The sequence below is a fragment of the Eucyclogobius newberryi genome, unplaced genomic scaffold (assembly GCF_026437365.1).
Source record: "Eucyclogobius newberryi isolate DKJ021-1_F unplaced genomic scaffold, fEucNew1.0.hap1 SCAF_15, whole genome shotgun sequence".
In the NCBI taxonomy this organism is placed as follows: domain Eukaryota; kingdom Metazoa; phylum Chordata; class Actinopteri; order Gobiiformes; family Gobiidae; genus Eucyclogobius; species Eucyclogobius newberryi.
In genome coordinates this window covers 22643425-22657005 of record NW_027315779.1, presented here as the reverse complement: position 1 = coordinate 22657005, position 13581 = coordinate 22643425, and the positions used below count along the sequence as shown (strand labels likewise).

At 40.9% G+C, this 13581-nt stretch overlaps 1 protein-coding gene across 11 annotated transcripts in view; it reads left to right on the top strand.

Moving 5' to 3' along the window:
• The first annotated feature begins 280 nt into the window (after positions 1-280).
• LOC140361152 (uncharacterized) overlaps positions 281-13581 on the top strand; it is a 46073-nt gene continuing 32772 nt past the window's right edge. For all 11 annotated transcript variants that reach the window (XM_072446803.1, XM_072446798.1, XM_072446797.1 and 8 more), the window contains exons 1-4: positions 281-349; positions 784-1032; positions 1114-2030; positions 3333-13581. The exon at positions 3333-13581 is cut by the window's right edge. In XM_072446803.1, the coding sequence (XP_072302904.1) occupies positions 325-349; positions 784-1032; positions 1114-2030; positions 3333-13581 (11440 nt within the window). In that variant the 5' untranslated portion in view covers positions 281-324. The remainder of the gene's footprint in view (positions 350-783; positions 1033-1113; positions 2031-3332) is intronic.

Here is a 13581-nt window from a genome sequence, read left to right as displayed (position 1 = left end):
CTCAGCCCCCAAACAGCAGCTATCAACCCTGCACACTCAGGGAGGGCGTCACAATCAGACGGCCCAACACGCAGCACCCACCGCCATGTGACAATGTTGTGATACAGACCTTTAACATCCTACAGACCTACGCTTAACACCGCGGAACAGGAACAGGGCACTACAGAACATCATGAGACAGGCTGCTGCAGATCCTAAATTAAACAATACCAAAGATGAGGTAAATTCAAGTTGTAATTCCAGAAATATACTATGCTATATATATCTATATTTCTCTTTCAGGTCCGTAGCATCATTGTCATCAGGAATAAGTAACTGAAAAGTATGTCAGATTCCGGACCTGAGAATGGTAAGATCATTTCAAAGGATATTATTCTGAATGATGTGTTTGTGTTTAACCAATTACTAAAAATACCAAAAGCGATTCAAAGCAGAGCAAAAATATTTGACTTTTAATGATTGTTTACGCAACAACAACAAAATAGGCACATTTGTAAACTACATTGGAGCAACACCAAGATAAGAATGTTTTTGACAGTATAAGATGAACCATTCAACAATCAAACTGGTGATTGGTATTATATTTTTTGTATTTTGTATGTATTTAACATTTTCTTTCACTTTCATGCCAATTAAATCTCACGTTAAAACATTATGAGCTTGGTGTTGCTTCATGGTTACAAGCATGAATACTTCTAAAGGTGTAAATATGGAGTTATATTGGATTTATGGATCTACTGGTTGAGTTATAATAATAATAATACATGATTTGCTGTCTTTTAGTGGTCACCTTCCTGGAGGATTTTAGGGAGGAGATCATTGCTAAAACAGAATGCCCTGAAGCCATTGTAGAAGCCTGGACGTCCCAAGAGTTTGTCTCAGAGGAAGAAAAGACAACCATCTCTGCTGCTTTAACATCTACAGACCAATTGAGGGCGCTGTTTTACACTGTGGCCAGAGGAACGCCACAGATACAATCCAACTTTTACCATCTTCTCAAAGAAAAGGAGGCTGCGCTTGTGACAGAACTGGGTACGTCGAATTGTTCAGGTTTATATATCATTATGTCACTATTTTCATCTTTTAATTCATTATATATCTTCCATTTTACAGAACAAAGATGCAAAAACAACAAAGTGACACAAACAGCGCTGACATGGACGCAGGTCAAACCAGAAATGAACATTAAAACCAAGAGGGAGAGAATCATAAGACAAAAACAACTTATTAATGAAATTATTAGAGAAACTAGGACGATTTGGAAAGAGAGACAAGTAGAGAAGGAGGCGTTCCACGTTTTAAATAAAGCCACCAGATTAGTGAGAGAGATTGAACAACTTTGGGAAACTATGGAACATGAGCAAAATCAACAGAAAGTGAAAATTGATGCGGATAAACAGTACGTAGAAGAAATGCATTTACAAGTTCAACATGAAAAGAGTGAGTTAGAACAAATAAAAGCTGGAATCCAGATAGAGAAAGTCAAGTTAGAACACGACAGACAAATTGCTAAGGAAGAGTCGGATGAATTAAACTATTTGAGAGAAAGCCTGGAAAAACAAAACAAAGAGTTGGATGAGAAGTTAGATCATTTAAAGACGCAGGCACGAGAGACGGAGGTGACTTGCACAGAAGCAGGGCTGAGGAAAACCCATCTGATCAAAACCATGAGGATGAACAAGAGAAAAGAGGGCGAGCTGATACGAAAGAAGGAGACGATCGAGCAGGACACAAACGCACAAGTCAAATGGATCAACTTCCAACTCCAGAAGAAGAAACGACATCTCGACCAGCGGCTGGAGAGGACCACGAGGGAGCGGGACGAGCTGGACATCGCAAAGGCCAAGATGAGGCGTCAGAGAGAGGAGCTGCAGCAGAGGATGGAGGAGGTGACGGACAAGATGGCGACCGTGGCTCAAGTGAAGGACGGCGTGAAGTCGGCGGTGGAGGAGTTGGACGGCACCAGAGTGGAGATGCGTGAAGTTCAGAAGGAGGCGCGAGAGAATCAAGAACGAGTGAAGCGGCACGTGGTGAGTAGTTCTTCGAAATGACGCTGTGACGGTTAAACATGCACTATGTAGCTCAATGGGTATGTTATCGGTGTGTTGTGTATCTCCGTGGACACAAGCAGGAGACGGCAGCAGGACGAGTTTCAGGTCAGATCCGTGCAGAGGCAATACAAATGTTTTTCAGGGTTATTTTCAAGCTGTAAAAACACCAGAAAACAAATAATATAGCACCTGTAGAATCAGATCCAAGTTTTAAGCTCTTTTTGGGTGTAAGAGCTCGCTGACATACGATTTACGCACGAAAACAGACAAACAACAAAACGCCAGCCGTGCCATCTTTGACATCTTTAAGTTATGAAGTTAAAGGTGCACAGTGAAGCTTTTCTGGTGGAATGCCATGGAGAACTTATTGGTTTACCTGGAATGTTCCACAGTATGACGCTAAACTACACTGCCTGTCCAAAAAAAAGTCACCACTTGGATTCAACTAAGCAGATAAGCAGTAGGTCCTCCCCTCCTGTTGGATAACTGATGTGATGATCTTTCAGCTGCAACACGGTATTTAATCCCTGATGCAGCGAGTGGCTTCTCATTTCTGAAACAACCATGTGGAAAGATAAATCCTTGTGGTCATGGAAAAGATGTCAGTGTGTTTGAGAAGGGTCAAATCATTGGCATCGAGCAGAGAAAACATCTAAGAGAAGCAGAAACTAATCTACTCCAGATCTGAACCCAGTGAGAGTGTTTGGAGCTGGAGAAGGCTTTGTGCAGTGGTCACTCTCTCACATCATCAATACTGATCCACTAGTGAATATAATGACAGATGTAAATAGTTATTTTAATTTTGCAGAAGCTTATTGAAACTATTCCACAGCTGAATCTATATTATTAGATATTAGAGAGTGTGACTGTTTTTGTCTGTGGTGACGTTTTGCTTTTGACAGGCAGTGTATTCATGAAGACAAGAGGGTGACACTTCCAGCTCTCAGTAAGAGAGAATGCATGTTTAGCAATTTAAACATCTGCAAATCTGAAATGTTACATACTGCACCTTTAAGATGGGGTATTTATAGTTAGGACCAATGTGAGGGCAACATAAAAATAAATACTAATAAATATATAACTAACTATATATGTTTCTCTTTGTTCATACTTGCAATAGGGATACAAAGTGATTTTTTTAAGTGATATCATTTCTTTTTATATATATTTTTTTAGTACTAGAGGCTATGTTAATAATGTAATATAATTATTATAGGCCATAACAATAGCAAATGTCCATGTTTCAAAAGAAAGCACTAATATATGTTTGTGTTTTGAAAGGAACGACTGAAAGACCTGAAAGTCAAAGTTGACAGATGGCTTGCAAAAGAAAATGAAAGACAGCCACTTGTAAGAGACGATGTCCAGCAAAGTAAAGATGAACTTAATGTAACAGAAAGTAAAGAACGCAACATCTCTTTGGAGGTGCAGCGAGAAATGTACGAAGAAACAATGTACGTTCAATACGACGATGAAACTGTGTCGAATGAACAAGAAATTGAAAGGATTGAACAGCAAATCGCTCAACTTCTGGACGAGGAGGAGACGATGAGAGGACAAATCAGGTTAGATATGGACAACGTGGAGGTTACAAGTGAAGACGTGAAACAGCTCATCCAGGAAATAAATGACCTGCAAAGCCCTGACGTCGCATCGGATTTAGACCGCGAATCCGCCCAGGTAGAAACACGAGGGCTGTTACAAAAAACATTCCACACAGTTCGATGGACATTAACTTCAATTTGGGGGCGAAAAGAAGAGGCGACAGTTATACACGAAACAGACAAACGAGGTGAAACGGAGGGGTGTGATTCCATGTTTTTAAACGTGGAGGGTGAATATTCTGCCAGTGATATTCAAAGACTGAGAGAAGAGCTTTACGCCACCACAGATGTCATAAGATCAGTGAAGCTGGAACTAATGCCAGAATCGGACGACTCTTTTGTAGAAGAAGACTTTGTTCCCACTGTAGACATTGAAGAGCTGCTACAAGAGATGAGAGCGTTTCAAGAGGCTTTGTTAGTGGTAAGAGATGACATAAAGCACCTGAAGGAGGATCTGAGCAACATCAAAACCTTCAAAATCACAGCAAAGAAACAAAGACGAAATCTGGACCTGAGGTTAGAGAAAACTTTGAGAGAGAGAGATGAGCTAGATATTTTGAAACGTACAGTTCAAAGACAACATGAAGCGCTTCAGGAAAAGATATATAAAATACAACGTATCAAGGATATCGTTGAAAGAATGTCTAAAACGATACGTGCAAAAAGTGACGAATTTGACGCTGTAATCAAAGAGAATGAGATATTATTGACATTGATACAAGATCTTTGCCGCAAGTCAGAGGGCAAAAAACAAGACGTGGAAAGGCTGAAGTTACTAATACAAAGTGAATGGACAAAGATGCAATCAGAATTCAGTAAATTACTCTATTTAAACAAAACTATTCAGAATCAAACACGGGAACTGGATGATAAGAGGCACATGACTGAAAATGAAACCAGAGAAATGGAGGTGCTTAAGGCCGAACTGGAGGTCCGGAGGAGGGAGAGTGAGCACGCTTTCAGAAAGGCCAGAAGGAAACAAGCTGAGCTGGAAAACATGTGGAATCAAATAAGAGAGGAGAGGGATTCACTGAGGAGAGAGAACAGCAAGAAGAAGAAGGAGCTGGAGCAGAGGCTGGAGAGAACCATGAGAGAGAGGGACCAACTGGAAATATTGAATATCAAAGTGCAGAGACAGAGGGAAGAGCTGTCTGGGGAGGTGGAAATCATTAAGAGAGAGAGGGAACGCATTCAAAATCACCTAGAACTGATCCAACGGCATGAGGACAAAGAATGTTCAACAGAAATAGGAAATGAGATGATATTTGTTAAAGAGTTTGTCAGTTACTTTCAAAATGTGAAGAGAAACATTGATAGAGAGTTAGAGATGATCACTGTGGAGATTAGAGACGTTTTGAAAAGTGTCAAAACTGATTGGCGACACCAGTGGGAAGAATCCCGGGGACTGCAGTCTGAAAGCAAGAACTTACGGGACAAATTGGAGAGAATCAAATCTCAGCTTCAAGTAATGGTAGAACAACGAAGCCTCCAAGACAGATCAGAGAAAGAGTTCCAGAAGCAAAAATCAGAGCTGGATTTGACTTTGCAGAAGGTGCAGAAAGAAATGCGCGAAATGGAAGTGTTGAAATCAGAACTTGAACTGAAAAGAAAACAAAATGAAAGAGTGGTTAAGAAACAACTTAAAAAAGAGCAAGAACTAAAGGCGTTGAGGGCGGAGCTTCAGGAAGAGAAGGACGCTCTGATGAAGCAGAGGACGGAAGATGAGCAAACTTTAAAGAGCATGAACCGAGAGAGGGGCGAGACAAAGCTGCAACTGCAACAAGGAGGAAACACAAACGATACAACACCTTCAAATGAACTATCCCAGAAGATCCAAATGTGCACGGAAAAGATGAACGACATGAAGCGATACTTGGACAAGATGGCAGACGCTTTCAATACAGAAAGCAAGCGTCTTACAGATCAGACCGTCCATCTAAACATGACAAAAGAGGAAGGGGAGGAAGTTAAAAGAGAGATGAGAAGACAAAAAGACACATTCATTGGTGTTTTAAAGCTTGTGCAGGAAAATAAAGAACGATTTTGGTCCCAAGTCGAGGCAGAAATCGAGAAAGAGAAGCAGAGAATCAAGCAAAGTTCAGAGGAGTTACAGAATGAACGTGTTAAAAAGCAAGCTACAACGCTCAAAGCTGACTCAACACAGACAATAAATACACAAGAGGAAATTGGGGCCGCAAGTTTAGACAATGGAAGCAAAAAAGAGTTCAAAACTGAGAAGAAACAAGCGAAAAGTGCAGAGAAAACAACAATGGAGGATGACGAAAGCATAATTAAAGCCAAAATGAAACAAGAACGGGACGAGCTGGCCAGATTTCGAGAGACAATTGAAAAGGAGAAATCCGAGTTGGAGTTAATGAGGTTAGACATACAATTACAGATAAACCTGATGGAACAAGACAAACAGAGTATAAAAGAGGAAATGGAGCTTCTCGATGTGACAAAGGCAGAGATGGAGAACAGAAGACAATACGTGGACGAGCTTTTAGATGAGATGAGGTGTGAGAAAGGCCGCATTAAAGATCTGTCACTTCAGATTAGCGGGGCAAAAGAAAAGGTGGGAAGAATCAAACTGGCGTTGTCGGAAGAGAAAGACAAAGAGGAGGATCGAAACGAAATTAAGATGGCTGTAGTCGCAGAAAGCAAACAATTCAAAGCTCTTATTAAGACTCTGGATGTGACGAAAGCGGAGGCTGAAAAGGCCATTATCCACATCAGGGAAGAGAATGAGCAGCGTAATAAACTGAGGAGAGATGCTGAAGACAAGAGACAGATGCTGGTGCGGGAAATGAAAAGAATAACCGAACAATTGCCGGTGATGAAAATGAACTTCAAAGAAAAATGCGAAGAGGTGATGAAAAGTAAAAGCGAGGACATCAAATACAAAATGCAATCGATACAGCGAGAACAAGAATCTGTGGAGAAACTGTGTGATGGATTGCAAAAGAATGGAATACAGTTTGAACGTCAGAGAATGAAATTGGTGGAATGCGTTGACCGAGTTAGCAAAGACAAGTATCGACTGATGGAGTTGATGTCACGGGTTAAACTCCAGCAAAAAATAGAAGAAAAAACGACTAAAATGGCTGCAACTCAAACAGAAATGGTTGAAGACTTGCCTTTACTGAGTGAGATGTTAGAGAGAAAAGCTGAATTAGAAAATACAATGACAAATCTTCACCGGATGGAAGAAGATATTCAAAGTTCTTTAAACGAGATCGACTCAGAGAAGGTCAAAGTCAAAGTCGTGGCCAGTCAAGTTCAGGCGCAAAAGGACACATTTGAAAGCCTGGTAGAAGGAAACATGTCCGAGTTAAAAATCAAAGAAGAGGCTCTTGAAATGATGAAATTAAAACTGATTAAAGTGACAGAACAAATTTGTGAAAGTGTGAAAGAAAAGCGAAGCAAATTAGACCGACAAAATGAAGATCTCAAAAGTCTAAACGTGGAACGGACACGTGCGAATCTCAAAGAACAGCAGCAGCAAGTGAAAGCCTTAGATGCAACACTGCGGCGAGAAACCGGAGCTATTCAGAGCGTAATATCCACACTGAGATCTACTGTTCATCTTAACACGCTGAAAGAAACAAAAGATCTTGAAATACTGAAAACGCAGCTAAAACTGGAAAGAGAAAGTCTGCATAAGGAAAAGGAGAAGATGGAAAGAGAGAGAATGGAACTGGAGGCGACAAGATCTAATGTTGACAGAGAACTGAAGCAACTAAAACAGAAAACAAAAGCTGAAGAATCAAGACACGAAACAGAAGTAATTAAATATATGGAAGCCGAGATGGACACGTTTGGCAAAGAAACAACTTCATCAGACTACCGACTGCCTGAAAGAATGGTAGACGTGCGCAAGGTAATCAATAAAATGCAAAGTGTGAAACGACAAACTCAGAGAATATCTTCAGACATCCAAAGTAAAATGGATGAAATTGAGGGCCTACGGATGATGTTTGAACGAAAGCGATCAGAACTGGATGAACAATGGAAAAAGGTGTCAGCGGATGCAGAAGTATTCAAAAGAGATGCACAAAGTCTGCGTAGAGAAAAGAAAGTGTCTGAAGAGGTGATTCGTGGCACTTTGGGAAGAGAATTCTTGAAAAGTGAAGGAATTATGATGAGTTTTGAGCGAGTAAACGCGCTGGAACAAGTGAAACAATCTATTAGTAAAGAACAGGATGAACTGAGGCGGACTGTATGTGAGCTCCAGGAGAATAAAGAGAGCATTAGCAGTTTGCTCGCCGAAACTAGCAAAGAGAAAAGTCATATTCAAGCACTAGCCAACGAGGTACAAAAGGAGAAGGGTCGTTTTCAGAGTGTTTTGAGAAACGTACAGAAGAGAAATCAAGGTACATATCACGATAAGGGGACTCAAACACAGGAGGAGACGTCAGAAGGGAAAAAAAATGCAAATAACCAGAAACGAGACAAGTTTGGAACGGTGACTGAGAAATGTCTTCAATTGGAAAACAAAATGGAAGAGTTACAAAAGGATGGGTCGGTCCTCAAAGTGAGCGATGTTCTAGAACGGAAATGTGTGGAGCTTGATCAAGAGAAACGAAACATAATAGGACGCAGTGAAGTGTTGAAGAGTGAAAAGACGAGTTTAAGCGGTAAAATATCGGACATACTAAAACACATACAAGGAAAGAAGGAGGAGTTAAGAGCTACTAATGTCAGTGCTGAAGAACAGAGTGTCATTCTAAAGCAGGAACAGGTGAAATCTGAGTATGCTGTGCTGAGAAAGTACAACGAAGACATCGCAAAGTACTATCAGAAGCTGGAGAAGGACAAAGCAGAGCTAAAACATCAAAAAGAGCAAGTGAACCTTCTGTTTAGTGAGGTAGCTACGGAGCAAAGCATGATTAAAGATTTGGCAAGGGATGTTCAAAATGTAAAGGCGAGCATAAAAACGTCCAATGAAAATCTACAGGAGATTCAAAATGTGAAAGAGGCATTTGATGAAGAAAGGAGAGCGTTTGAACTTTTGAAACGAGACCTCAATCACAAGAGAGAAGAAAGTGAAGCTGCCATGAGGAGTGTGCGTGAAGAGAGAGAGACACTTGAAGAACTGAAGGTTTGTTTTAACACGGACAAAGATAAACTTAACACAGACCAATGCAACCTCAAACTCAGAGAGGCTCAGCTGATGGAAGAGATGAAGATCATGGAAAAGCTGAGAGAGAGAGTCAAGGGTCTGAAAGAAATTCACGTTGAAAGCAAAATACAAAATATGGACAAAATGGATAAGAATATGCAGGATTTATATAGTAAACTACAGAGGATTGAAGATGGAAGTCATGCTGTAGAGGGGTGCATCAGTAGGATACAGAATATAAGATTTGAACTGTTGAGTCAGCCAAAAGAAGACAAAAGACTTCTTGAAAAGGAAGGTATGGAAAGAAAAGAAACACATATGAAACTAGCAGAAGTAAAGAGCCCGGATATGTTGAAATCTGATGCAAAGACTGAGATGGAAATGTTAAAAAAACTCGGTGAAGACATGATGAAGGGCAGAGATTTGGTTCAAAGGACAAAAGATGAGTTCTTACAGCAGAAGGAACATATTGACAGTTTTCTGCACGACGTCTGCACAGAGAAGAACAACGTCCGAGAAGTGGCTGATCGCTTTCACTCTCAGAAAATACAGCTCGAGATGGTCATCCACGAACTGCAGTGGAAACAAACTGAGGTGGAGTCAAAGCAAAGAGAACTCAACAGCTCCAAAGAGTTGTTGAAGGCTGAGAGAGAACAAGTGATGGAGTTAAGACAGGATCTAGAAAGGAAAAGACAAGAAATTGATCGAGAAAAGCAGCTGCTCCAAGAAAGCAGAACAACTGTACAAAATGAGAAAGAGCAACTGGAGGATCGAATGAAGGATTTCAATTGTAAAAGAGAAGAGGTGAGACAGAGCGAGACAGAGATGTTTAAGGTGAAAGAAGTGAGAAGAGTGGAGGGGTTGAAGAAAGATATGGACAGGAGAGAAACAAATGCAGCAATGAGACTTATCGGTGAAGAAAGACTACAGCTCGAAGAAAACAGAAGACAATTACATTTGGAAAGAGAAGAAGTCAAAGTATTAATGGCACAGATGTATGGTAAAAATATGGAAGTTGAAACTGCCACGAAACGTCTTGAAATGGAGAAAGAGCAGCTTTTCAAAACAAAAGAGGAGTTGGAATTACAAAGACAGGAAATCCAACATCAACAAGACAAATTAAAATATAAGGAGGAAAAGCTTAAAGGACAAGAACAAGAACTGTTACGCAAACAACTGGAGACGCAAATCAAAGCGCTCCACAGCTCCACAGTCTTACTGCAGGCTGAAAGACAACAGGTTGAAGTGTTATGGAAAGACCTGGAGAGAAAAAGACAAGAGACGGACGCTGCCAGAAGTCAAATCCATGAAGAGAAACAGCAGCTCCAGCAAATCAGGGCAGAACTCTCCCAAAATAGCCAGGTTGAACCACAAAAAGACACAGGTGTAGTTGTTAAAAATGTAGACCTGGAAACTGCTTGGAAAGAGATCAGAGAGCAGAGACGCCAGCTCAGTTTGAAGAACGACACTTTGGACATGGACAGGCTGAAGCTGCAGAAACAACAGGAGCAGATGGACACAGAGCTGAAGACAAGACGAGAGCAGCTTCTCATTGTGAGAGAGCGACTGAGCCACCTGAAAGGTCTCCTCCAACACAAGAGGAGCACATCACAACTACACCTACAGGACATGGACACTCTGAGGCGGCAGCTCACAGCTCTGGACCAGGATAGAGACAAGATGGACGACTGCACTCAGCTGTTGGAGAGACACAAGGACAATCTTAAACAAACACTGTCTCTCTTCATTGGACAAAAGCAACAACTTGTACTGGAGAGACAAAACGTGGAGACAGAGAGCTCAGAAGGGAAGCAGCAGAGACAGGAACTGGGACAAGAGAGGAACAAGATGAACAGAGAGAAAGAGGAGCTGCAGAAGATGAGGACAGACATTCAAAACACTGTTGAAATGTTTCAGAAATCCTTGTTTTTATTTACATCTGAATTTCAATCGAGATCTGAACATTTGGACAGTACCATTGCTGAGATAAAGAAGGAGAAAAACGAGATGTCAAACATTTACACACAAAGAGATCAACTGACACATCTCATAAGCACTTTTCAAGCGCAAGTTTCCAAGTTAAAAGAACAGAAACTACAAGATGAGAGAGCACTGAATCAAGCGGAACAGGGTAGAATGGAGCAAAACCAGATAAGAGAGCAGAAAGAGGCAACCATGGAGGAAACCAAAGCTGAGAGACAACAGTTAAATACAAACAAAATAATCCTTGAGAAACAAACGCTGGCGAGCGAAAAACATCAAATGCAAAGTGAAATGGCTGAGCTTGAATCCAAGAAAGAAGAGTTCCTAAATGCCAATGCAATTATAAAAGAGAAACTGCAAAGGTTTACAAAAAAGATCCGCTGTCAAATGAACACTTTACAAAAGAACAATCCACAAGTGCTACAGCTGTGTTCAGAGTTGGAACAAAAACTGGTTGATATTGATGACTATAAACAGAAATTGTCGCACATCACCAAAACGTTCATAGCAGAAAAGAATGCATTATCGGACTTAAAAGAAGAACAAATAAAATACAAGAGACAATGCCAACAAAACAAGAAGGAACAATACAGCATTGAAAATCAAAAGGCAGAAGTGATTGTGGAAAAGCTGAATATGGAAAAAGAAAGGGAGACATTGAACCGAGAGAAATTGCAGTTGAGACAGATGAAGCAAAATGTCGACAGTTTTATGCACAAGATTCAGAAATACACACTCATAATACAACAGGAAAAGAACAACCTTGCCGTTCAAACCAAAGACAAACCTGCATACCTTCAGATTCAAGAGCTAAACAGAGAAAAAGATCAAGTGAACGAGATGAAAACGCATCTTCAAACAGCGAAAGGTAAAGTTGAAAGTCTGGTGACCAACTTATCCGCTGAAAAACGACAGCTGAAAACGTGGAGACAAGAGAATGAAGCTCAGATGGATGCAAAGAGGGCAGAGAAGCAAGAGATTAGTCAAACGAGTGTCACGATGGACCTGGAGAGGCTGAAACTGGAGGAGGAAAACCAGAGAATGCGAAAGGACGTGGTTGAACTGAAGGCCAGGGAAGAACTTGTGATCAGCAGGTTTAAAATAGTGTCGGAAAAGGTTAAGTTTCTTCTTGAGAGGAAAGTCAGGGATGTAGACGCAATTAGGAAAAGATTGGATGATCGAATTCGAGAAATCCAAGTCATTTGTAGTGAACTGACTGAAAAGCAGGAAGACGTTAACCAAGAAAGGGACAAGTTGCTGAGTTGTTTATTTAAAACGGAAATTGGTCCGCTGAAGTTCACCGTTTCCAATTTGGCAACGCAACAAGAAGCGATGAAAAACCAACTGCGGGAGCAATCGTCATTGGAAAGACAGCGTTTTGAGACTTTTAAAGCACAGATTCTGAGGAAAGTGTCAGATCTGGAAAACGTGAGCGACATGATGACGAAAGAAAGACAAGGTTTGGAGGAAATGAAGAGATGTGTTGAAGAGCAAATGACGGACTTGAACAGCAGCAAAGGCCAAATGGAAGAGATGAAGTCGGCGTTAGACAAGTCCAGGAAGGGAATTCTGGAAAAAGATGGACGTATTGTCGAAGTTGTGGGTGAATTGAATCGAAAGAAGGATGAAATGAACCGTAATCTGATGCAACTGAAAGCGCAAAAAGATCAGTTTGAAATATTTGTAAGTAACTTTGCCAAAAAAGTATCCGACAATAATATGCAAACTGAACTACTAGAAATAAAATATGAGAAAAACAATCTACAGGAGGTTCAAGAACAAATAAGAGATTTACAGAATAACCTGAAACTGATGATGATCCGTGTAAAGGCTGCACTGAATCAAATGTGCAAAGCGAAAGAGGATATTGATCAGCAGCGGACTCAGATTGAATCAGAGAGAGAGATGCTACAGAATGAAAGAGAAAGTGTTATTCAAGAGTCATTTGCACTAAACACTGAACTCAAACAGCTGAATACAAAGGTACAAAAGGACATCAGACTTAAAATGGATAGAATCGAGCGCAGCAGCCACAGCCTGTTTAAATTACGGAGCAAATTTGAGCAAAAGCAAAACGATCTTGGTCAACAGAAAGAAACACTTGCAAGTCTCTCTGAGCTTTTAAAGAGAGAAACGGAATGCATATCCAAAACACTGACAGGCATATTTGTCCAGAGAAAAGACACAGAGCAGCAATGGAAGCAAAGGATCGAGTCTGAAACGAACAATATTGAACAGCTCGAGTCAAAACTAAAAGAAGAGAAAAGCGAGTTTGAAACGCAGATGAAAACGCTTGAAAATGAGAGAAATCACTTAGATTTGTCAAGATCTGATATCCACAGGCAACACGATCTGCTGATGACTAATGAGAAAACAATACGTTTGGGTTTTAGCCAGTTACAGGTGACCACATCCAAACTGCAGCATGTGAAGGAAGATATCCAAAAGGTTTTCGACGTTATAAAGACAGAGAAAGCCAATACGAGACACGCAGCCCTGCAGACACATAAGGCACAAACCGACCTTAAGATGTGTCTCAAACTGTTGCGTCTCAAAGGGAAAGAGCTGGACCGACGAGAAGACAATATCAGGAAGATGTCTGAAGAGCTGCCAAGCATACAGAGCATGACACAAGCAGAAAGACATCAGCTGGAAAAGGGCAAGGAAGAACTTGACAAGAGCAAGCAGGAGGTAGCAGAGTCATGGGACAGCATTAGGAAACAGAAAACGCAAATGGCCGAAGTTAAGGCCGACATTGACTTGGAGCGACAGATGCTTCTGGTCGACAAGGAAAAGGTTCAAGAACAACTACGAGAAGTTC